The sequence below is a fragment of the Chiloscyllium plagiosum genome, unplaced genomic scaffold (genome assembly GCF_037043375.1).
Source record: "Chiloscyllium plagiosum isolate Xiang-an unplaced genomic scaffold, Cpla_swu_hap1 HiC_scaffold_9, whole genome shotgun sequence".
In the NCBI taxonomy this organism is placed as follows: Eukaryota; Metazoa; Chordata; class Chondrichthyes; order Orectolobiformes; family Hemiscylliidae; genus Chiloscyllium; species Chiloscyllium plagiosum.
Window position 1 is genome coordinate 91,422,534 of NW_028270147.1, and position 26,614 is coordinate 91,449,147.

Below are 26,614 nucleotides of genomic sequence, written 5' to 3' on the forward strand. Positions count from 1 at the left end.
CCTTTTATTTAAGGCAAAGTTGCATTATTATTTAACTGATTAATGCTATAAATAAGGTATAACAGTGATGTGCATACCCGCTGTGTTATGTTTCTATTTCTTAGTGTGTGTTTTTACATTGATTATTAGGACCTCTTGATTGTCCAGAATATTTGATCAACCAGCACATTCCTGGTCCCAGTTAATAAAATGTTTGCTGTACTTGCCATACCTGCTTTCTAACATACGGGTTTTCATGTACAAGGACATTCAGGTCCATCTGTTCTGCAGTATTCTGTAGCCTCCATTTAAACAATAATAGAAAACATAGAAAATAGTAGCAGAAGTAAGCCACACAATCTTTTGAGCCTGCTCTGCCATTCATTAGGATCACTGAATGGCTGATCATTCAACTCTGTATCCTGTTCCCACTTTATCCCCATATCCTTTGAACCCTTCAGCCCTAATAATGATCCTCTTGAAAACATTCAACATTTGACCCCAACCACTTTCTTTGGCAGAGAATTCTACAGGCTCACCAATCTATGGGTGAAGAAATTTTGTCTCAGCTCAGACTTGTATCCTTCGACTGTTACCCCTGGTCCTGGAACTGCCCTGCTGTCTCTAACACCCTTTCTGCATTTATCCTGCCTGGTCCTGTTAGAATTTTATCAGTTTCTATGAGATCCTCCTTCACTCTGCTAAACTCCAGATGGATACTGGATCTGAACTTCCCAAAGCATCATTGCCGTCAGCAGGAATTCGCCCTTGCAATCCGTTCAACAAAATCTAGTGCAAGTAAGAACAAGTTGATCCCAAAATTTCCGGAAGGAATTATCAGACCAAGTTTTCTTTGCTGGGCATGTCATTCAAGTATGTGTCAGGAGGTCAGGGTGGGCCAGGAGGTGGGCGATTAATATTAGAACAATGCAAAGGGCTCAGGTGCTGTGTCCACACAGCTTTGACTGGTACCAGACTCTGAGATGAGCCCAAGAATAGTCTCTTTATTCTTGCCTTTACTCTATTCCGGGAGCAATGCCGAGATCTCCTACGGGAAAAATTTATGACTTTGGCATAATTCTTATTTTTGGAAAGCTGTTTCTGGCAGAATATACCTGCTTGATGAGGAAAGGTTATATTGGCAAGGCTGGCATTTATTGAGGGGGGTGGGGCTGGGGAGCAAGGTAGCTGAGAGTGCAATAGGTACCTATCGCACTCTCAGCTACCCTGCCCCCAGCCCCACCCCCTCCCATTTATCTCACCACCCCCTTGGCTCACAGCCTTATTCCTGATGAAGGGCTTTTGCCCGAAACATGTGTTCTCCTGCTCCTCGGATGCTGCCTGACCTGCTGTGCTTTTCCAGCACCACACTCTCAACTCTAATCTCCAGGATCTACAGTCCTCACTTTCGTCTGGCATTTACTGAGGGACCTCTTCACAGCTAAGTGGCATACTGGCTAATTCAGAGGACTGTTAATAATCAACTTGATTGCGGTGACCAGGCCAACTAGGGATGGCAGATTTACTTTCCTAAAGGACATCAATAGAGCAAATCAGATTTGAAGATGACCTGGTAGTTTAAGGAATCATTATGATACAGCAATTTGCGAAAGGTCCCTACACAGTACTTCCCACACACACAACCACCACCAGCCTGGAAATACATTGCTGTTCCTCCACTGTTGCTGTGCCAAAATCCTGGAACTACCATCTCCCCATCAAAACAGGCACAGGATTACCAGCAGCAACACCACCACAATGCCACTACCTCCCCCTTCTTTAACTATTAATAGAAACTCTTACTATCTGTTTTTATATTTCCCTTGTAGCATAATTCTTCCCTCCTTATTAATAGTTCAGTCATTTGTTTCTTTTATATTCTATTCAATATTCTAATCCACCTGTTTTTGCACATAGATTTGCTTTTTCTTTTAGTTTGATCATATGTTTAACAATTCTAATTAACTACAGATTTTGATTCTGTCCTTTGGAATTTTTTTTTACCCTTTGAAATGAGTCTACTCTGTCAAAGTGAACAAATTTACATTTTCACACCTAACTTTCCATCTGCCAAATCTTTACCCATTCAGTTAATTATACAATTGAGGACTTTTTGTATCCTCTTCAAAACTCGTTTTGAGGATCAAATATCACAACCAACAATATGACTAGACCTGTAAGTTCCTGAATGGTTTTACACAGATTTTCATACTAATTTGCTTTAGATCTAACAGATTATTTGTATGCTGATTTGCCATGCTCAATGTTGTCTGTAACATGAGAGAGTACAGAAGGATGTCGAACCATGGAGGAGGAGTTGTGGGCTTTAAGCTGCTGCTAAACTCTAAGGTCACTGCCTGTTTTTAAAATGAGTGGAAAGGTTACCCAAGATTTTCCATAGCTCTGTGCCAAGGGTCAGTCACACAACAAAAGGAAAGATAAACAAAGTGCGGTCTGGCAAAAAGTGTCTGTCTTTTTGATGTGCGTGCATCATCAGGGAAAGCATTTCTTGCACTTCTGTGAATTAAACCGTGGTTGACACTTGAACAGGTTTTCTTTGTTAGTAAAGGCTGTACCCTTGGTGTGTGGTAAGATGTAGTGAATAACTTAAAGTTCAGTCAACAACTTTCAATGGTTCTAACAAAATAACAGCTGTGGTATCTCTTCAACTCCAGTCACACTAGTTCTTCACTCCCAACGTGCTTCAATTTTCCCTCAGCCAAATGCCTTTCTCCAGGTCACCACTGGTATTGTTCTCCAGTGAATATGAATCATGCTGCCACATGGGAAGGGAACAGAGGGATACAGATCCTGTAAGTGAAGATGGTTTTAGTATAGAAGGGCAAATGTGTTGGTGCACATAGAATGGTGTTACTTATTTTAACCAGTGGACTGAATCTTACAATTGTTTTGTATAAGTGCAAACTGCATTGAACAAAGAATAAAGAACAATACAGCACAGGAACAGGCCCTGCAAGCCTGCACTAACACATTTGCCCTTCTATACTAAAACCATCTTCACTTACAGGATCTGTATCCCTCTGTTCACTTCCCATCCATATATTCATCCAGGTGCTTCTTCAATGCTCCTATTGTGTCTGCTTCCACCACCACCTCTGGCAGCATGTTCGAGGCACTCACCACCCTTTATGTGAAAAACTTGCCTCACACATCTCTTTCAACTCCACTCCCAACAACTCCCCCTGACTCCTCTCCCCCCAACACCTTGAACCTGTATCTCCTAGTAATTGATCTCTCCACCCTGGGAAAAAGCATTAAACTTTCCACTCTATCCACACCGTTCACAATCTTACAAACCTCTATCAGGTCGCCCCCCCCCCCAAACCTCCTGTGTTCCAGCAAAAACAAATCCAGTCTATCCAACCTTTCTTTCACAGCTAAAATCCCCCACATCAGGCAACATCCTTGCAAACCTTTTTTGCACCCTCTCCAAAGCATCCACATCCTTCTGGTAGTGTGATGACCAGAACTGTATGCAATATTCCAAGTGTGGCCTATCTAAAGTTCTATAAAGCTGCACCATAACTTGCTTTATAATTGCCCTTATACTCAATGCCCCTTCCAATGAAGGTAAGCAATCCATAGGCCTTTCTACTTGTGCTGCCACCTTCAGTGATTTGTGGACCCCCACGCCCAGATCCCCGCATATCAATATTCCAAACGATTCTGCCATTCACTGTATAATTTGTCGAGAGTGTGGTGCTGGAAAAGCACAGCAGGTCAGGCAGCATCCGAGGAGCAGGAGAATCGATGTTTCCGGTATAAGCCCTTCAGTGGGCTTCTGCCCGAAATGTTATTTCTCCCGCTCCTCAGATGCTGCCTGACCTGCTGTGCTTTTCCAGCGCCACACTCATGACTCTGATCTCCAGCATCTGCAGTCCTTACTTTCTCCTAACTGTATAATTTGCAACTGTAGTTGACCTTCCAAAATGCATCACCTCACATTTGCTTGGATTAAACTCCATCTGCCATTTATCTGCCCCCGCCTATTCAGTCTCTCCTTCTAGCTCAAATCCTCCAACCCTGGCAACATCCTTGGAGATCTCTTCTGAACCCTTTCAAGTTTCATAACATCTTTCCTTTGGCAGGGAGACCAGAATTGCATGCAGTATTCCAAAGGTGGCCTAATCAATGTACTGTACAGCCACAACATAACTTCCCAACTCTTATACTCAATGTTCTGACCAATAAAGGCAAGCATACCAAACGCCTTCTTCACTATCCTAACTGTGACTCCACTTTCAAGGAACTATGAACCTGCACTCCAAGGTCTCTTCAACAACACTACCCAGGGCATTACCATTAAGTATATAAGTCCCACCCTAATTTGCCTTTCCAAATGCAACACTTCACATTTACCCAAATTAAACTCCATCTGCCACTCCTTAGCCCATTGGTCCATCTGTTCCAGATTGCCTTGTACTCTGAGGTAACCTTCTTCGCTGTCCACTACACCTCCAATTTTGGTATCATCTGCAAACCTACTAACCATACCTCCTATGGTCATATCCAAATCATTTGTGTAAATGACAAAAAGTTGTGGACCCAGCACCAATCCTTGTGGCAAATCACTGGTCACAGGCCTGTAGTCTGAAAAGCTACCACGCCACCACCACCCTCTGTCTTCTACCTTCAAGTCAGTTCTGTATCCAAATAGTTAGTTCTCCTTATATTCCATGTGGTCTAACTTTGCTAACTAGTCTACCGTGAGGAATCTTCTCAAAAGCCTTACTGAGGTCCACATAGATCACGTCCACTGCTCTGCAATCCTCTTTATTACTCCTTGAAAAATCTTAATCAAGTTTGTGAGACACGATCTCCCGTGCACACAGTCATGTTGACTATCCCTAATCAGTCCTTGCCTTTCCAAATACATATAAATCCCAGGATTTCCTCCAACAACTTGCTCACCACTGATGTCAGGCTCACTGGTCTATAGATCCCTGGCTTTTCTCTACCACCTTTCCTGAATAGTGACACCGCATTAGCCAACCTCCAGTCTTCCGGCATCTCATCTGTGGCTATCAATCATACAAATGTCTCAGCAAGAAGTCCAGCACTTTCTTCCCAAACTTCTCAAGACTTCTAGGATACACCCGATCAGGTCCAGGGGATTTATCCATCTTTTATGTATTTTAAGAGTTAATTTAACAAGCTACAATCCCATTCAATTGGTAAGTCACCACTGCCTAGTGAAAAACCCAACTTGCCATTCTGTACATTCTGCAAGGACTGGTCCGTCTTAGACACCCTCATCCAGTCTTTCTCCACCTAACACCACCCCACACCTGCACAGCATCTTCCCATGCAATCGCAGAAGGTGCAATACTTGATCATTTACTTCATCGCTCCTCACTATCCAAGGTCCCAGATTCACTTCCCAGGTGAAGCAGTGATCTACCTGCACTTCATCCAATTTAGTCTGCCATATTCTGCTCACAATATGGTCTCCTCGGCAGTGGACAGATAAAATGCAAACTGGGTGACTAATTTTCAGGACATTTCCACTCTGTCCATAAAGAAAGACGCTGTGCGTCTAGTCGTCAGCCACTTCAATAGACGACCATGTTCCCATGCCAACATTTCTGTCTCAGGCATGTGCTCCAGCAAAGATCAACACAAGTTGGAGGAACAACATCTCATCTTCTACCTGGGTACCTTAAAGCCTCAGGATTCAACAATGAATTTAACAGTTTCAGAATGTTAAATTCCTCCATGTTCACTACCTACCCTCACACCCCAACTCCCATTTTGTACAGATTGCTCCTAGTACAGCCAATCCATTTGCAGCCATTCACACTTCTCATTAGTATCCATTCAGTATTTATCTCTCTCCCACCTGATCATCAGCAATCCCTTTGCTTACCTCTCTTCTTTCTCTCTCTCTGTCTGTCTCCTGGGCACTGTCTCCATTTATTCATCTCACTCATCAGCATTAAAATCATCCTTTCCTAGCTGGTTTCAGTTCTGACAAAAAGTCACTCAACTCAAAATGTTAACTATGTTTTTCTTTCTCTAGAGATGCTGCCAGACCTGCTGAGTTTCTCCAGCATTTTTTGTCTTAGCTTCAGATCTCCAACATCTGCACTTCTTTGCTTCAATAATAAAAAAACAGCATGCTGCTCCTGACCTCAAGATAGGCCTCACCGACTTGCCAACCATAGCCGACATCATTCAGGCTCCTTTACAATTCTGCCCAACATCGACTGAATAGAATAGAATCCCTACAGTGTGGAAACAGGCCATTTGGCCCAACAAGTCCACAAAAAACCTCCAAAGACTATCCCACCCAGATCCATTCTACTGAATGATGCACCTAACCTACACAACCCAAAACACTACGGGCAATTTAGCTTGGCCAATTCACCTAAGATAACATCTTTAGACTGTGGGAGGAAACTGGAGCACCCAGAGGAAACCCACGCAGACAAAGGGAGAATGTACATACTCCACACAGACAGTCACCCAAAGCTGGAATCGAACCCAGGTCCCTGGCACAGTGAGACAGCAGTGCTAACCATTGAGCCACTGTACCACCTTATGTTTGAGATGTTAGGTTATTACATGAGGGAGCAAAAAATAAAAGTATATTGTGGTGATAAATCAGAGTTTACGTTTCAGGTCGTGACCTTTCCTCAAAACTGACTGAAATGTTAACTCTGATTTCTATCTCCACAGATGCTGCCAGTCCTGCTAAGTTTTTACAGCCATTTCTGTTTTTATTTCTGATTTACAGCAGTTCTTTCAGTTTTGTTTGAAAGGACACTATGATAGGTTGCTATGATATGAAGTGGGAGTACAATTACAGACTATTTGGGTTCAATGGCTTTTTCTGTGTAATTCTAAAACCTACCATAAGGAGATTCAGACTGCGGCCTCAGTGACTCTCCCTCTGCCTTCCCTCTTTCAGAGGCTGTTCTGTGACACTGGCGGATTGGGTTTGCTACAAAACCTCTCATAATTATACACACTTCTGACATCACTACCCTATTTTATCACTATCATTATCGTCACTCAAGAGAATCCACTTGGACTAGGTACCAAATTATAGCCAGCTCATTATGTAGAGTCATAGAGATGTACAGCATGGAAAGAGACCCTTCGGTCCAACCCGTCCACACTGACCAGATATCCCAACCCAATCTAATCCCACCTGCCAGCACCCGGCCCAAACCCTTTCTATTCATATGCCCATCCAAATGCCTCTTAAATGTTGCAATTGTACCAGCTTCCACCACTTCCTCTGGCAGCTCATTCCATACACGTACCACCCTCTGTGTGAAAATGTTGCCCCTTAGGTCTCTTTTATATCTTTCCCCTCTCACCCTAAAACTATGCCCTCTAGTTCTGTACTCCCCGCCCCCAGGGAAAAGACTTTGCCTATTTACCCTATCCATGCCCCTCATAATTTTGTATACCTCTATAAGGTCACCCAATAGCCTCTGATGCTCCAGGGAAAAAGGCCCCAGCCTGTTCAGCCTGTTCAGCCTCTCCCTGTAGCTCAGATCCTCCAACCCTGGCAACATCCTTGCAAATCTTTTCTGAACCCTTTCAAGTTTCACAACATATTTCTGATAGGAAACCAGAATTGCATGCAATATTCCAACAGTGGCCTAACCAATGTCTTGTACAGCCACAACATGACCTCCCAACTCCTCGAATCAATACTCTGACCAATAAACGAAAGCATACCAAATGCCTTCTTCACTATCCTATCTACCTGCGATTCCACTTTCAAGGAGCTATGAATCTGCACTCCAAGGTCTCTTTGTTCAGCAACACTCCCTAAGACCTTACCATTAAGTGTATAAGTCCTGCTAAGATTTGCTTTCCCAAAATGCAGCAACTCCTATTTATCTGAATTAAACTCCATCTGCTACTTTTCAGCCCATTAGTCTAATCTGGTCAAGATCCTGTTGTAATCTGAGGTAACCCTCTTCACTGTCCACTAAACCTCCAATTTTGCTGTCATCTGCAAACTTACTAACTCTACCTCTTGTGCTCGCATCCAAATCATTTATGTAAATGACAAAAAGTAGAGGGCCCAGCACCGATCCTTGTGGCACTCCACTGGTCACAGGCCTCCAGTCTGAAAAACAACCCTCCACCACCACCCTCTGTCTTCTACCTTTGAGCCAGTTCTGTATCCAAATGGCTAGTTCTCCCTGTATTCCGCAAGATCTAACCTTGCTAATCAGTCTCCCATGGGGAACCTTGTCAAACACCTTACTGAAGTCCATATAGATCACATCTAACGCTCTGCACTCATCAATCCTCTTTGTTACTTCCTCAAAAAACTCAATCAAGTTTGTGAGACATGATTTCCCACGCACAAAGCCATGTTGACGATCCCGAATCAGTCCTTGCCTTTCCAAATACATGTAAATCCTGTCCCTCAGGATTCCCTCCAATAACTTGCCCACCACCAACGTCAGGCTCACTGGTCTATAGTTCCCTGGCTTGACCTTACCACCCTTCTTAAACAGTGGCACCACGTTAGCCAACCTCCAGTCTTCCGGCACCTCACCTGTGACTATCGATGATACAAATAACTCAGCAAAAGGCCCAGCAATCACTTCTCTAGCTTCCTACAAAGTTCCAGGGTACACCTGATCAGGTCCTGGGGATTTATCCACCTTTACCCGTTTCAAGACATCCAGCACTTCCTCCTCTGTAATACGGACATTTTGCAAGATGTTACCATCTATTTCCTAACAGTCCATATCTTCCATATCCTTTTCCACAGTAAATACTGATGCAAAATACTCACTTAGTATCTCCCCCATTTTCTGCAGCTCCACACAAAGGCTGCCTTACCTCTTCCAATTTTTCAATGCGCTTGATAAGCTTGGTTGTAATGGAATGTAACTTTATGAGGTCTAATCCAAAGATGGCACCTTCCAACAATTCCATTGCAGAGGAGAGCTGAAAATAAATGAGAAACACATTGAAATAATGTTGACTGCAATTAAACAAAAGTTTTCACTGCAGTACAGTCCAGAAGGAGCCAATTTTTGTGTAAGATGTTACACCGTAACCTCATCTGCTTTCTCAGGTAAATTATCAGGTTGCAGAGTTTCAAAGACTGATTTTGGGTTAAGTCTAAAACCAGAAGAGTTTGGAAGAGAGAAATCTGCAGGACTGCCAGATCTTCTGGTGATCAGACAGTTGATTCGTTGCCAGCAAACGTACCAGAATTCAGATGTAGGGAAAGTGTGCCCCTGTAACAAATCAGAGGTCAGTAGCCACAAAACTCAGCAGCATCACAAGGAGACTATGACTACTGCCAGTATAATTGCTCATAGACTCCCTAAAGGAAAAGTAAATGTATCTTGTTGGTGGTGAACTTTCTCGAGTTGAGAGTTGTGGGATCAGAAGCAAATGTGAAGGGGTAGCTCACTCTTGCCACCCCTGTCCCAAGATCAAGTACCTCAGTCATTCATAGTTTAATACACTTTGAGGTATCACCCCACTTCCATCCTATCGCCAAATTGTCAGCCTACCTGCACTGTTAACCAGTCAGTTAGACCGACTTTTTCTCATCCCACCTCAGGCCAAAATAATCTCAGCCTAGGCAGGAATAGGCCCTTAACTGGTCATTAGTTGACCAATTGTCAGTAGCAGAAAAACTATGTTTAAACTGAGCAAAGACAGGAAGATGGGGAGGTGCTTGGATGCCACTATCCCATCTAGTTAAGTTCCATTCCCAGTGAATGACCCAGGATTGGAGGAGTCCTCCCCACAGGATTTACTCCTACTATCATGGAAAATATTTAACCTTCAATCAATATTATAAAGACAGATTATTGGTTATAATCCTGTTACAAGTTCGCACAAACAGCAGTATGAAAACTGGCTATTGCATTTCATGCATTACAACAGGGAATACATTTCATTGGCTTCAAAGAGCTTTCAGAAAGGGACAATATTAATGCAAGTTTTTTTTCAAAAACACAAGTCACCTTCTCCAAAGTGTTACCATGAATCCTGAAGATGAATTGATTTCAATTGAAAGAGGTTATTTCCAAGACATAAAATAACAATGGTGTTCTTTTGATGAGTTAATATATTAACTATGTTATGTATAATTTTTTTCTGTAAAAGTTATCAAGCACAGTTGTTAGGGTTCCATTGAGACTAGGTTTAGTCACGTCTAAGCTATTGTCTCAAGTGGCACCTGTGTTTGCTGTAATGCAGAGGGCAATCCCAGTGATCCTCCAATTTCCTCAATGGTTTACAGGATCCATGTCCTGTGATATTATAATGAAGAACAAATACAATAACATGAAATATCCAAAATAACACCTTGAAGTCTGTTTTAGTAATAATTCTCAGATTTCAACTCATCCTCATCATTTTTCATTCTGCAGACAGCACAATCCATGCAACAAATAGATCTGTCATAATTGTTTCTGCATCTCCTTGCTTATCATATCAAGAAACACCATGGATTAGATATTCCTTTGTCTATTGGGCAATTCACTCGTTGCTCTGTAAAGTCACCTTATCCCTAAAGCTGAAATATTTTTTGATATCACCCCGAATGACTAATTACAAGGTTATATCTCCTTGTGGACTCTCCCACTCATCTAATTAAGCAATTCAGTTAGATCACAGAAAATGCTGGAGAAACTCAGCCAGTCTGGAAGCATCCAAGGAGCAAGAAAAAAATGTAACATTTCAAAACCGATATGCCTTTTCTTCAAAACTGGAAAACCATGTTATTTTCTAATGAAAAGAGTTGCTAACTGCCTCAGATGGGCTTTGGAAATGAAAAGCTTGACTGAACCTTTTACTTTCATGACAGCAGTGTTGCACTGGCCTCTCTGCACATGTTTCATTACTCACTCAACCCTGCTTTTCACATTCACCTCAGCTTCAAATTAGGAGCATTCAGATCTCTTTATCTTTGTTAATATCCACTGTTAATCTGTTATGAGTTGCTATCTAACAGTGTTCGTTGATCAGCTGTAAACACAACTGATATTAGATTCCCTACAGTGTGGAAACAGGCCCTTTCACCAAACCAGTCCACACTGACCCTCCGAAGAGTAACCCACCCAGACCCATTTTCTCTGATTAATGTACCTACCACTTTCAGCCAGTTCACCTGACCTACACATCGTTGGACTGTGGGAAGAAACTGGAACACCCAGACACAGGGAGAATGTGCAAACTCCACACAGACAGTCACCCAAGGCTGGAATTGAACCTGGGACCCTGGTGCTGTGAGGCAGCAGTGCTAACCACTGAGCCACTGTGCCACCCAGTTAGCCAGCTCATAATGCTAGACCAGCTTCACAAATTCAGTGGGCTTTAAGGAAAGTTGATTTTCCAAGTGGAGACTCAAAAAATCACTACTGCTCATGAATGTTGTAGGCCAATTTATGTTATGTATGAGCATGAGACAATTTCCCATCAGCTGCAATCCCCGAATGTAACAGGGGCCAGTATAAGGATCTCATCTTGGCCTGCAGTATCCAATGAAGGGAAATTTGCTGTCAGTCGGCATTTGAAACACAAATGCAAAGAAATTCACTTGTGGCTCTTGGTATCACCCCGAATGACTAATTACAAGGTTACATCTCCTTGTGGACTCTCCCACTAATCTAATGAAGCAACTCAGATCACAGAAAATGCTGTTTCCATCAAAAGGATTTGTGAGAAGATGTGATTGAGGTTTTAAAATGCGATGAGGAATGCATAATTTAGCTGCAGACATACCATGAGCACTGATTGCAAAAATACAGCCCAGTATTAAAGACAGTCAGTTAATTCAAATAGAAGGAATTATTTTTCCTCACATGACAATGGCAACACTTCCCCTTGTGGAGGTTATTCATGCTCTGTCAATTAACACCTCTTTAAAGGAACTGTATGAATATAAATTTAGAAACAGAATTGAAGATTATAAGGAAGCACACATGGAGTTAAGTGAATGCACTTGGGAATTATTATTTTCTAAACAGCTGAAATGGTACAAATAATTGCAACGGGAATTGGTTAATAAGGAATCATAAAGCCTCAATGTTATGGAGATGTATTTGATTAACTTGGGTGGAAGAGGAATAGGTAAAATCTTTCAGGACCTTCTCTAGGATTAAAGGCAATAGGTGGACATCCACTATAGAATGGACTATGTATTATCTATAGTCGAAAAGATTGGCACTGGAAAAGCACAACAAGACAGGCAGCATTCTCTGAGGAGCAGAAGAGTCGATGTTTCAGGCATAAACCCTTCATCTGGAATGTGGAGTCAGAAGGGGGATGAGTGATAAATTGGGGGGGACGGGGGGAGTTGGGGGAGATAGGTGGAAAGGCAGGTGGAGGTAATTGTGATCGGTCAGTGTGAAGGGTAGAGCAGACAGGTGGGAAGGAAGATGGACAGGTAGGAAATGTCAAGAAGGCAGTGCCAAGTTGGAGGCTTAGATCTGAGATGAGATGCGGGGAGGGGAGATTTGGAAACTATTAGTGAAGTCGATGTTGATGCCGTGTGATTGAAGGGTCCCGAGGCGGAAAATGAAGCAGGTGGCTTTGATGTGGCAGTGGAGGAGACCTAGGACTCGCATGTCCTTGGGAGACTAGGATGGGGTGATGAAGTGGTCGGCCACAGGGTGGTCAGGTTGTTTGGTGCATGAGTCCCAGAGATGTTCCCTGAAGCACTTTGTGAGTTGGTGTCCTGTCTCCCCAGTGTAGAGGAGACCACATTGACAGCAGCAGACACAGTAGATGAAATGGGTGGATGTGCAAGAAAATCTCTGTCGGATGTGAAAAGATCCTTTGGGGCCTTGGACGGAGGTGAAGGTGGAGGCATGGGCACCAGTTTTACACCTCTTGCGGTCGGGAGGGAAGGTGCCAGGTGTGGAGGGTGGGTTGGCAGGGGGTGTGGACCTAATGGGGGAGCCGTAGAGGGAATAGTCCCCAACACCTCATCTTCATCATAGACATCCAGTCACGATACACTCATGAATGACAAACTCATTCAATTGGGAGAGAGTGAGGACTGCAGATGCTGGAGATCAGAATCAAGAGTGTTTTGCTGGAAAAGCACAGCAGGTCAGGCAACATCCGAGGAGCAGAAGAGTCAACGTTTCAGGCCAGAACCCTACATCAGGAAATGGTTTCAATTCAAACTCATTCAATTGGTGGAACTGTTCCTCACCCTCAACAGCTTCTCCTTTGAATCCTCCCACTACCAGCAGACCACAGGGGTAGCCCTGGATATCCGCATGGGCCTCAGCTATGCCTGCCTTTTCACAGGATACGTGGAACAGTCCACCTTACGCAGTCACACTGGTACCATACCCCACCTTTTCCTACAAAACATCAGTGATTGTATCGACGGCACCTCGTGCTCCAACAAGAAGGTTGGATGGTTCATCAACTTCACCAACGCCTTCCACTCTGACCTCAAGTTCACATAGACCATCTCTGACACCAAGTTCACATAGACCATCTCTGACACCTCCCTCCCCTTCCTGGACCTCTCCGTCTCCATCTCAACACAGACATCTATTTCAAACCCAACGACTCCCATAGCTACCTTGATTATACCAACTCCCACCACATCCACCCTCCCCCATACCCCAACCCCTGTAAAAATGAGATCCCTTACTCCCAATTCCTCCACCCTATCTGCTCCCTGGAGGTCATCCCAGATGACCTCCTATTTCAAGGACCGCACTTGCCTTTCTCACGTGATCAACAATGTCCTCCAGCACATCTCCTACACTTCCCGCACCTCCACCGTTGAACCCCACCCCTCCAATCGCAACAAGGATAGAACCCCCTGGTCCTCACCTTCCACCCCAACTGATCTCCCGACAGCACATTATCCTCAGTCATTTCCGCCACCTACAGTCAAACACCACCGCCAAAGATATTTCCTCCTCTCCATCTGCATTCCGCAGAGACCATTCCCTCCGTGACTCTCTTAAGTCCACACCCTCCACCAACCCACCCTCCATACCCGGCACCTTCCCTTGCCGCTACACAAGATGTAAAACCTGCACCCACACATCTCCCCTCACCTCCGTCCAAGGCCCCAAAGGCCTCAAACCTGATGAAGGGCTTATACCTGAAACTGCGACCCTCCTGCTTCTCGGATGCTGCCTGACCTGCTGTACTTTTCCAGCACCACCCTTTTTGACTCTGACTCTCCTACCTCTGCAGTCCTCACTTTCTCCTATGTATTTTCTGCAGAGCTTCTGTGCCAATTACTGTCTCAGATTCCATAACCTTTGACATTACGGAAATACAGGCAAAAAACAAGTGTTTATATTTTAGCTAATTCCCAAACATTCCGAAGTGCTGTACAATAAAAGGAATATTTTGCTTGCCACAGTATTGAATGAGTAAACTTGTCAATGTTGACAAATTCAACATTTCACTTTTCTTCATTCTCATTTTTAAAGAGTTTACATCTATGTGTTTCCCTTTCTAATTGTTCATTTTAAACAAACCCATCTTCAAGGTCAGGCAGAAGTAAAGATTCCATTGCCCTGTTTTTGTTAAGCAGGGAAGTTTTCCTGGTACCCAGGTCAGAATTGAAGCACCATCACTAAGAACACAACTACTGGTCACTCATCTCATTATTGTTTGCTGGACTTCGCTATGAAGAAATTGGAAAATGTTTTTACCAACATATCAAAAAATGTGTCTAATTTGCTTCCACATTGTATGTGGAGCTACTTTGGGCTGTTTCCGAGCAGTATGTTAAGTTGCTTTATAAGTGCAGTTTCTTCCTGTCCTGAACTCCATCTGGAACCAACGCATTTAATGGTTGAATTCTTCAGCTGTTACTGGCAGATAAATGATAGCTATAGTTTCCTCTTTGTGTTCTAGTGAAAATGTTGCTCTTGGCTTTAACAGATAGTGAATCATAATTTCATTTCAAGTGGCTGCTCAAACTATATTGTACACAGAACTTTTCTTTTCAGCATTCTAGTCCAACCTTTCTTGCCAGTAATTTCTTCATTAAGCATCCTGCACAGGATTTTAGGAGTTGAATCTGGCTTAACTGGCTCCCAATAAACTGCATGCTCAAAACACACATTAGAATGTTCTGACACTGCAGACAATGGGGCTGTACACGGCATCCTCCGAGGACATATTTGTATTCTTCTTATTCTTGAGATCTCTACCCAAAGGCAGTGTGGCACCCACTGTGCCACATTATCCATCACAGGTAGGGCAAGGAGACAGGTCTTGAAATTACCCCAGCCAGTCCAGGTGTAAACCTTGTGCTCTTGGAACCAGAACGATCCACAGTAGCCTGTCCAGCCAACTGGCCCACAAGGAATCCAAGTTGTTTGGCACTACAGACTGTACAAGCACGTTGTATCTGCAGCGACGAGATGTAGGGACTCTGACTTTTTTTTCATCACACAGCTGATCAGGAATCTCTCCCGCTCTTATCACCTACTGTTGGCATACACTGGAAGCATTTGCAAGTTTGGAAATGTTGTGAATGCACCTTCCTTGACCTTTAAGCACTGCAGTGTGGCTTGAAGCTGCTTCTTCTGGCTCAGAGGCAAGAACACGACCATAGCCATGTTCCTGTTGCTATAATTTAACAATAAACTGTTCTCAAGGAGTACGTTTCCACTTGGAGAGGAATGTGCAAACTGTGAACTGTATGTCAAAGGCATCTTCTTCTGCATCATTGTACCATTTCTAACTAGTCTCACCACTACATTTCCAGGTTCTTTGAATAGATATTTGAACAAAAGCAGTTGGTTTTTGCAATGAGCTGGCTCCAGGTCAAAACATCCCAAAACTAACTTTCATGTCAGACTTAGAAAGCTCCTTAGGCAAAACAGAATGAAACATGATATTAATTCAGTCAGTCTAAGTTGGATTCAACGTTTGTCTCAGAATCTATGACATTAACCTAACTCACTCCAACCCATTGCTAGTGAGCACCAGTTGATTTCCTTGGCTTTTTCCTATTTTGAGAAAGATGACATCTGTAAACTTCTCATTTATCTTGGACTGAGGTACCAACCTGAATAAAGTTCAAGGTCTAATTTTTAGTTACTCCTTCATTAAGCGTTGAAATGAGACATGTAGGTTGAACTCATTCTGAAAATTCCTGCAAATCAGTTTCTGTCAGATAGTACAACAGCACATAATCTTGAACAAAGCCCTCTATGTTTTTTAAGATGAGGTAGGAAAGAAAATTGTGAAGGGAGCACAGAGATGACGAAAACATATAGATAGATTGTGAGTGGGCAAATATGTAGCAAATCCAGTATAATGTGGGGAAATGTGAAACTATCCGTTTTGGCAGGAAGACTTTTTGAAATTGTTGGTTGGTTCGCTGAGCTGGGTTGATTTTCTTACAAATGTTTCGTCTCCCTCCCTGGTGGCATCTTCAGGAGCCTCCGGATGACGCCCTGTTGTTGTGATCTGCCCCGAATCTATACGGTTCTGTCTGTTGTGGCGGGTGGTTCTTCTTGTGGTTTTGTTCTGTACTGGTCTGTAGATGGGGTCTATTTCAATGTGTTTGTTTATGGAACCAGTGGATGAATACCAGGCCTCCAGGAACTCCTGAGCTTTTATTTGTTTGTCCTGTCCCAGTATCATGACATTGTCCCAGTTGAATTGGTGTCCTTTGTTGTCAGTGTGTATTGATATGAGGGAGGGCTGGTCATGTTGTTTTGTTCCAAGCTGACATTCATATATTCTGGTGGTGAGTTTCCTGCCCATATGTCCTATGTAATGTTTCTTGCAGTTGCTACATAGTATTTTATATACCACATTGGTCCTGCATATTGTGGATATGGGTCTTTTGTCCTGAATAGTAACTAGAGAAGTGTTGCTGTGGATCTGTGTGCTGTCATTATTCCCAGAGGATGTAGAAGTCTCATTGTTAGTTCTGAGACATTTCTAATATAGGGTAGAGTGGTGGGGGGCACAGTGTCTTTTTGGTGCCGTTTGTAGGCCAAGCACCAAAAAGATGAAGCTAATAGGATATCCATTATTGACAAAGACTTTGTATAGGTGTTCCTTTTCTTTTTTGCGGAGTTCTGGGGTGTTGCAGTATGTTATGAATCGTTCAAACACAGTCTTGACACATGCTCTTTTTTAAAAAGGCGTATTGTCTAAATGGTGAAAGATTGCAGAGATCGGAGATACAGAGGGATACAGTAGTCCCTGTGCATGAATCGCAGAAGTATGCAGGTACAACAAAGATTCAGGAAAGCTAATTGAAAGCAAATAAATATTATCATTGGTTGACAAAGGAATTAAATACAAAGGTAGGGAAGTTATGCTTCAGTTATAGAGGGCATTGCTGGAACTCCAACTGGAGCACTGCTCAGTATTCATAAAAAGAGTCAATTAATTCACAGTGGAAAGGATTATTTTTCCTTGCATGATATCAGACATAGGGGCTCGTACTGGAATGAGAGGTTGTCTTGTTAGAAAATTGTGGACAGCCTAGGTTTGCATCTGCAGGAATTTAAAATATTAAGAAGCACCTTGATTGAAGCATATAAGATCAAAGGAGGTCTTGACTGGTAGCTGTGGAGGAGGTGTTTTTTCTTTTAGGAAAATCTAGAACCAGGGGTCACTGTTCACAAATCAGAGGAGATTAAAATCAGATCAGCCATGATCTTATTGTGTGGCATATCAGGCTTGAGAGATGAATGCCAACTTCTGCTCTGAAGTCTATGTTAGTGTAGGTTACCAAAGTAATAAAGCACCCAGTATGCCCATCATTGACATCCTTCATCCGACAACTGCAGACACAAACTCAACAAGGATATTCCCAGTTGCAAAGAAGTGTGCAAATTCCAACTTGAATGGTTTCCAATTGAAAAAAAAATCCCTGATGATGCTGTCACAGTACAAGTGGAATGTAACAATCCCAAGGAATGAACCAGCCCTTGAACAATTCCAATAATGCATCTGGCTCAACTTTGTTCTTGTTTCCGGACTCAAGATTTCTTTTGGAGTTGACATAAGTACAATTAGACCATGAGCTTTGCAAACCTCCATGATTCCTTAGAAATTGTTACGCCTTTATGAGATGCTGTCAAATTATGTTTGGCTTTTTTTCCAAATGTGTTTAATGTCTTTTTCCTCCAGGTATTCCACATCGGAAGACAGAGTTTTTAATGAAATGCACTTTCACAGACAAAAACATCATCCTGTAACTCACCCAAGTCAGTATGTCTTGTAGGAGGTCAGTCACTGCATGTTAATGACCAATTTGACTGTAGGGAAAACCACAGTGCACTCCAAAAATACGTCACAAGGGGAATGTGGTGTCCTCTGACAACTGCAGCACTCACTATCATTGGCCTTGTGGAGATCAGCTCACTCAGCACAAACAAAAAATTTTCCTATTCCTTCGGCTTCATTTGCAAAACCAAGCCATTAAACTTGTTGAACTTGCACCAGTTCCAGAAAGAGTACTATAAAACAAAATCAGTTTGCTGTTATACCCAAGACAGCAATTTCGGAAATGTAGTTCGAATGTAGACTGCCTCATCGGGAGCAAGCATTTTCGATTCAACCTGTTACTTCATCTTTTATTCCCTCCAGAAATTGATTTTTTAAAATCCTTTCAGAGTAAATATAAATAATTGCTCCAGTAACAGTTGTAGGGCAGACAACTCACCTTACAAACCTTACCAGACTCATCACATTGAAATTCAAGGCAAATTTACTTTTTATCCAGCACAATGTTCAAATTGCAATACTAACTTGTACAAGTTAGAACAAAGGTTTCAGAGGTAACCTTCATAGATCACCTATAATTGTGTCAATGACTGTTGCATTTTTCAGGGCATGTTACTGTGAGGATATAATCTTGTTTAAAGCTGCACAATCTTTTTAATGAGCAGAGTTAGGATTCCAGAGAAACTGATCTTAAATCCATTGTATGGGAATATTATGGTTTCATGCAGCGTTGTTTTCTTGAGTACTTTGACCAGGTGCCCCACGAAGAAGCTGGAAACATATTTAGACTATATACCCAAATCTTGTGTTTTATTTGACATATATTCCTGATTCAATATTGATGTAAGAGAGACTTACTGAACCCATCTCTCAAATTAGGCCATTGGCAGGATTGTCCACTATTGCCAACTTTTTTTTCATTTCTTAATCACTGGTGGCATCATTGTGCTATCTTGGTGAATTTTTTCTGAAAATATTATTGTTTCTCACAGCTGGTAGTGTTGTTGATAGACTCACTGTCTGGCATCAATATTGGGCTAAGCCATGGGATGTGCTGGAATTTGTACGTGATGTGCGTGTTCAAGGAGGAACCTGTACAGTATTGATTGAAAGACATAATGAGGATCAATCCTACTGTGACCTGGTGGGCACAGCGTTTAGCACTACTGCATCACAGCACCAGGGACCTTGGTTTGACTTCAGCCTTGTGTGTCTGTTTTTGTGGAGTTTGCACATTCTCCACATGTCTGTGTGAGCACCTGCTGGCTGCTCCAATTTCTTCCCTCAGTCCAAAGATATACACTTTAGGCAGATTGGCCAAGCTACAGATTTGTCCAGGGCTTTGCAGGTTAGCTGGATTAGTCATGGTAAATGCAGAGGTTACAGGGCGTGAGGGGTGGATCTGGGCTGAATGCTCTTCGGAGGGCTGGTGCACACTTGATTTTTGATTTACCAGCCAAACCAATAAGACATGTCGGACATTTTTCTTAAATACAGAAATCAATATAAAACAAATTCTACAATTAACACAACCAAACAAAGTCATAGGACCCAAATTTATGTGGTTTAAGAGCACTAGCAGGATAAGGGAGCTCGACTTGTCCTATAATGACCGACTCTTCTGCATATGGCCATAACTTGAGCTAAGTCTCCATCTGATGAAGCCTGTTCAGAATGGTTCTAATACTTGGGAGTCATTTGCAAGATTATTCTACTGTGCTTTGGTACAATGGAAAATGTAGTGAGGTGACATAATGGAGCATTATAAAATCATGAGAGGAATAGATAGCATAATTAGACAAGGTATTTTTCCCCAGGGTGGGGGAGTCCAAAACTAGAGGGCACAGGTTTAGGGTGAGAAGGGAAAGGTTTAAAAGGGACCTAAGGGACAACTTTTTCATACAGAGGGTGGTGCATGTATGGAGTAAGCTGCTAGAGGAAGTGGTGGAGGCTGGTATAATTACAACATTTAAAGGCATCTGGATGGGTATATGAATAGGAAGGGTTTAGAGGGATATGAGCCAAGTCCTGGCAAATGGGACATGTTGCACCAAAGGGTCTGTTTCCATGCTGTACATCTGTGATACTCTATGACGCGATAACTGTAATAATAATTCATAGTAAAGAACCTAAACCACTCCATTCTAAAAGATGAAAGACTTAATCTAAATTTGTTTAAGAACTATAACCTGGTCTAGTGTGATTTTTAACTAAAGTTATTTGATATGTTATTACAACTCCATGACACTGTAACCCTTTTGCTATAAATTCTGTGTCATATGGTCAGGTTCCAGAACCACCTGATGAAGAGGCAGCACCTCAAAAGCTAGTGCTTTTCCAAATAAACCAGTTGGACTATAACCTGGTGTTGTGTGATTTTTAATTCTATAACTGTAGATTACAACAAATCACTGTTAGGGCTAGTTCGTCATTATCACTGTACTCTACACTGCACATTGTCGATGCTTAATGCTTTCACATAAAATTGAGCTAATGTTATTTGAGTTAATGAGCCCTCAAAAGACTGATTTACTGCTAATGTGAGGAGGTTTTTGTGTATGGTGTGTTGGGTGACAAAAAGCAGGGTCAGGGGAACTGATCACACCTCCACGAATATGTTCAACAACAATGAGCAAATCTGATTATTTGAGCGCATTTTCAAAAGCACTTTTGATTCACTTGTCTACGATGGTGCACCACACCCCTTCCTTTATCGCAGTTTGCCAAAAACGCTTCCATGAAAGCATACCCTCAGAGACTTGCTCCACAGCCTGATAGTTATCAATGCAACATGTTCAGCTTCAGTTGCAACCAACCTTGAAACTGTTGCCTTCCGCTTCCTGGAATTTCTGCAATCTGATTTGGCCAGCGCAGGAGTCGAGAGCCGAGGGTGGGGCGAGGCAGGTACATTTACAGTGTGGTCCCGAGCTGATAGTTTCCACCGTGTACGAGTCGTCCGGCCTGGCGGTGCCTTCCTGAATCCGGTGGCAAGCGTCCCGGCCCAGGGGTGTAAGCACACACTTACAGCGGCAATCCGAGCCCTCAGACACGGCTTTCACTTTGTCATAGTCCCCTAGCAACTGGAGGCAAGCGAAGAGCAAGTCACAACCCGTGCGTGTGTGTGCAAAAGAAAATAGCAAACCTTAAGTGCAAAGCAGCAATATTCAGTCACTACATGATATACCCAGAATACGGTCAATAGTGAATGCACAATTAAAAACGTGGGAGGATTACACTTCTGTTACTTCTGACTGTAACTTTGTTTCATTTTAAAGAATTGTGCATCCGGCAATCTGAAGTTTCCTAAATCTGTTGCTGCACAACAACCAGAACATTTAGAAACTTGCAAATGCACATTTGCAGCTTTGACTTTGTCTCAGGGATCTAAGGGAAAAGAGGAGCAGGACTTCCTCCTAAATGCAAGCCAGTATCGATAAGAATGTTCCCAATTAGAATTAAATAATACTGATGCAACAGTGCTAAAGGAAAGCTAAAGAATTTGAAAAGGTTTTGCATATAAACGACAGGTCTGTTAGACTGAAATAAACAACGATATGACGGGCACATCATTAAGTTATAAGAAAAACCATTTTCCCAAAGGTGCAATTACCATTCCAAAAATATGCTGCAGTTGTTTTCAGTTTGTTTCCCCTTTCTGACTAGTAAAAGGGGTGATTTTACCTCTGATAGGTTGCTGTCCTGTTTCTGGGATTCAGTTGTCCTGGCTTCAGCGTCACTCTTCGCTTCTTCCCAAACAACTGGCATCAGTTTAGCATTTTTGCCGGTGATGTTGCGGAGTCCGCTGTTGACCGGTAGCCCACTGCACAGAGCCAAGCCTACGATGAAGACTGCTCCCCACAGCATCTTCGTTATCCGCATGAAGGGAGCTTTCCGCACTCACTGAATAAGAGTGTGGTCGGGTCGGAGGGCAGGATTACTGGCAGCTGCCAAGAGCTGCAGAAAACAAATACCAATTCCCCCCCCCCCCCCCGCCCCACTAAAATCGGCAAGATCAAGGCTGAGGCAAACACTCCAGAGAACGGTCCAGTTCCTTCACTTATAGTTTTTGACAAATACCAGTTGCACATATAATACTGCGTTGCCATTCATAGCGAACCCCTGATGTGGAGAGAGCATTAATTTCCAATGTGCAGCAGAGCTGGGTTTGTCGCTGCTGATTGACTGAATGGGACGAGAGGAAGCCAAGAGGAGTCTCACTGCCAATAGTCAGCAGGAACAGATGAAGGGGTGGGAAAGGAGGGGGCTGGTCCAATTCTAACAGCCTTAAGAACAAAATGCAGAAAAGGAAGAGATGAAGAAACCAAGGATTGGTACAATTTAAGAAAATGTGGAACTTATTTATCAGAAGAAACTTAACCATGGTCCAAATCTGGGAAAGAATCAGTGAAGTGAGATGAGGAAAAAAAATAATTTGAGACACATTTCTCCATTCTTCAAACCGCATTTTGTGATACAGTGTAAAGGCTTTCAGTTATATTGTTTTTACGTTCTGGTATTTGAAATGCAAAATGAATTCAATAGGATAATTATGGGGAAAATATTTCCTCTGATAACGGTATCAAGTGTGGGGGAACATAATCTTAAAAATAGAGCTAAACTATTCAGATGGGAAATCAGAAGACAGCATTTCACATTGAGCAGTAAAAAAATCTGGAATTCTGCCCTCCTTGGCCTGTTGCTGCTGAAATAATTGGAGTTTTCAACACTAAGATCAGTCAGTTTTGTTTGGGCGAGGGTGTTGTGAAATTTGGAGTTAAGATTAATAAATGGAGCTGAGCCATCATCTAATTAAAAGGTGAAGAAATGATTTGCATGGCTTATCCTTGTTAATATTCAAGACTTTTAGTGCCTGAGGTGAAAGTGATATTTTGAATTCAGGTACAGATTGAATAATTGCCTGCTAATAAATAACATGAAAAGGGGCCACTGTATTTGCTTTAGTATTTTATCAAATTATCAACTCAGAAGTGCTACAAACAAGAAAATGCCTTTTGATTAAAGATTTCCTCCTGTTGGATTTATGTTTGCCTGCAGGTAATTGTATTTGCAATCATTTCTCTACATCATATTGTAATATTAAATTGGCAGACAGGGAGATCAATAACAGTCAGTTAACAGTGCTTGTGCAATCTTCTTGGGCAAGAGATTAAGACGGACATGACATTACAGACAAAGCAAATGGTTATGTTATGTTTAGCCCTGTAATCCAAAGGACTGGATTAATATTCTGGAGACATGGGCTCAAATCTGACAATAAGTAGTGGAATTTAAATTGTATTAAAAATATTTGGATTTTAAAAAACTAGTATCTGTAATGGTTACCCTAGATTACTAAATTGCTGTAAAAATCCATTTGGACTCTTGAGAGAAGAAAATCTGCTGGTCTTGCCTATTTGTGATTCCAGTCACACAGTAATCTGATTGGCTCTGAGTAGTAAAATGTTTCAGATTTACCACCACAAAACCACTGAAGAAAAGTGAAATTATACAGAATATTTGGTATCAACTTGGATTACTGGAAAGAACCATTGCACATCCAACACAGTTGACCCTGCAAAGTCCCCCTCACTATCATTGTGCCAAAATTACAAGAGTTGCCCCAGTCTAGTCAAGAAACATGCCAAAATAGCCATGTTCTCTAAACCATACCTACAGTCCCATACCTACAGTCCATCACTATTCCTGGATATGCCCTGTTTCACAAGCAGGAGCCATAGTTATATGTTTACAGAGGAAATAGCTTTAACATTAATTCTAGACCCCATGAATTCCCATTACATCAGGTTATACATCAACAAGGAGATGTCTTGCTGGCTACCATATACTGCCCTCCCTCAACTCATGAACCTACACATTGAACACTCTTCCAAGGGAGCACTGAGGGTAGTAAGGAAGCACAATGTATTTGTGATGTGGCGTGAAGTGCATGAGATCATAGTCATAGAGATGTACAGCATGGAAACAGACCCTTCGGTCCAACCCGTCCATGCCGACCAGATATCCCAACCCAATCTAGTCACACCTGCCAGCACCCGGCCCATATCCCTCCAAAGGAAATACTTGCCACAGTAAACCCATGGCAGGCAGTGAGATAAACAATACTAGGTAAAGTCCGATTTGTTTTTGCCAATCTACCTGTCTCAGATGCATATGGTTATGATAGTATTGGTAGCAGAGAGCTCCGTACAGTTCTTGTGGAGGCAATGTCCTGAATATACACCAAGGACACACTTGGTTATAGGTGGCACAACCACTTCACTAAGTGGGATAGATTCAGAACAGATCCAGCAGCTCAAAATTGGGCTTCCATGAGACACAATGGACCTTCACCATATACTATATTGTACTATAATCTTTAATCTCATTACTTGGCAATCTCACACATTGTCAACATCTTTAAAGCAAGGGACTGAAGCTGGTTCAATGAGGAATGTAGAATCGCAAGTTAGGACTAGCACCAGGTAAGCTAAACAATTGTTGTCAACCTCGTGAAACCACACCTCAGGTCCAATTGTACACCAAACAGAGGAAACAGTCTACTACAGATTCCACAAAGGACAAATCATATCAAAGCTCTGAAATCCTGTCATATCCAGTTGAAAATGTTGGTGGATAATTAAACAATTAACAGGAGGAAGACACTCCCCAGATATCACCAATGATAGGGGAGTTCAGCACATCAGTGCAAAAAGCAAGGCTGAAGGATTAGCAATCATCTTCAATTAGAAGTGTCAAGTTGACAATCCATCTCAATCTCTTCCTGAAGTCCCCAGCATTACAGATGACAGTCTGATTCACTGCAAGTGTTAGTCAAAGGAGCCGAGGGCCCTAACTAATCCCAGCAATGGTAGAAGACTTGTGCTCCAGAATCAGTCACACACCTAGACAAGCTGGTCCTGTACAGCTTCAATACTGGCAGTGACTTGACAAAGCTGTAAACAAAAAGCAGGACAAACTCGATCCGGTCAACTATCACCCCACTAGTGTACACACGATTATCAGACAAGTGACGAAGGGTGTCATCAACAGTGTTATCAAGTCTCACCTAAGTCCAATAACCTATTCACAGATACTCAATGTGGATTTTGTGAGAACCAATCAGTTCCAGATTTCATTATAACCTTGATCCAAACATGGGAAAAGGAGCTGAATTACAGGGTGAACTGAGAGTGAAAACCCTTAACTTCAAGGTAGCATTTTACTGTGTAGCATTAAGGAGCCCAAGTAAAATTGAATTAACAGGAAAAAGAGGGAAAACTCCATTGTGATTGGAGTTGCACAAAAGAAGAAGATTGTGGTTATTGGAGGCCAATCACCTCAGCCCAAAGATATTGCTTCAGGAGTTCCTCAGGATAGAATCTTAGGCCCAACTTAATTAATTTGCTTAATTAGCGGCCTTCCTTCTAACAAATCTGGGGATGTTTGCTGACGATTATATATAGTTTCATTCCACTTATGACTCTTCAGATCATGAAGCAGTTTATGTCTGCATGTAAAACAACCAGACTTGGGGTGATAAATGACAAGCAACATTTGTGCCACAGAAGTGCCAGACAATGACCATTTTCAACAAAAGAGAATCTGAACACCTGTCCTTGACATATAACATCATCCTCTTTGCTGGAAACTAGAAAGCTCCCTAGACCAGTAACATAAATATTGTGAGTCTAGGTATATAAGTAGATCAGAGGCTGGGAATCTTGCAGTAAGTAACTCATCTCCTTACTCCCCTGTCCACAAGTCACAAGTCACGAATCTATCGCATTGAATTGAATTAGCTTTGTTGTCACATGTATTCCAGAGAGTTCAGTGAAATGTTGGTAAGTCGCCATTTACAGCATCATCTTAGGTATAAAGGTATCTAGGTACAGCTTCTTCAGTTACAAGATTAGTTACAGTGTAACAATGTCACCAATACATGGCACCACCTTCGGTACAGAGTACCTAGGTACAATCCTTTATTACAGAATAGAGAAATGAATAAAAAAAGTTACAGAACAGCTATACACTGTATACCCATAGGTCACAAAAAATAAGAAGCAAGCTTAAAAAGACAAACATCTCTGAGGGGCCTCCACAGCAGACCAGCCCAGAGGCCGCCATTATGGTCTGACTGCTAGTTGTCGCCACACTCCGCACTGGACCACTGCCCACACTTCTGCTCCCACTCCTACTCCGGCAATGCTGGTCACTGGGTCCCTGCTTCAGGCCATTGGAATACTCCCCACTTGCCTGGAAGAACTCTGTTATAGGAAAGATGTTGTGAAACTTGAAAAGATTCAGAAAAGATTTACAAGGATGTTGTCAGGGTTGGAGGGTTTGAGCCATAGGGAGAGGCTGAATAGGCTGGGGCTGTTTTCCCTGGAACGTCAGAGAGTGAGGGGTGACCTTATAAAGGTTTATA

General features: G+C 42.4%; 1 protein-coding gene and 1 long non-coding RNA gene across 5 annotated transcripts in view; one reads left to right on the forward strand and one right to left on the reverse strand.

The window, feature by feature from the left end:
* LOC122554640 (olfactomedin-like protein 2B) overlaps positions 1 to 22,347 on the reverse strand; it is an 81,965-nt gene extending 59,618 nt beyond the window's left edge. For 2 of the 4 annotated variants that reach the window (XM_043699980.2, XM_043699981.2), the window contains exons 1-3: positions 21,871 to 22,347; positions 21,006 to 21,269; positions 8,818 to 8,925 (exon numbers count right to left, since the gene is read on the reverse strand). In XM_043699980.2, the coding sequence (XP_043555915.2) occupies positions 8,818 to 8,925; positions 21,006 to 21,269; positions 21,871 to 22,068 (570 nt within the window). In that variant the 5' untranslated portion in view covers positions 22,069 to 22,347. The remainder of the gene's footprint in view (positions 1 to 8,817; positions 8,926 to 21,005; positions 21,270 to 21,870) is intronic. The other 2 variants (XM_043699978.2, XM_087990909.1) reach the window with 2 other exon arrangements.
* LOC122554641 (uncharacterized) overlaps positions 1 to 26,614 on the forward strand; it is a 111,973-nt gene that overhangs the window by 49,305 nt on the left and 36,054 nt on the right. The gene's annotated exons all lie outside the window — the stretch shown is intronic.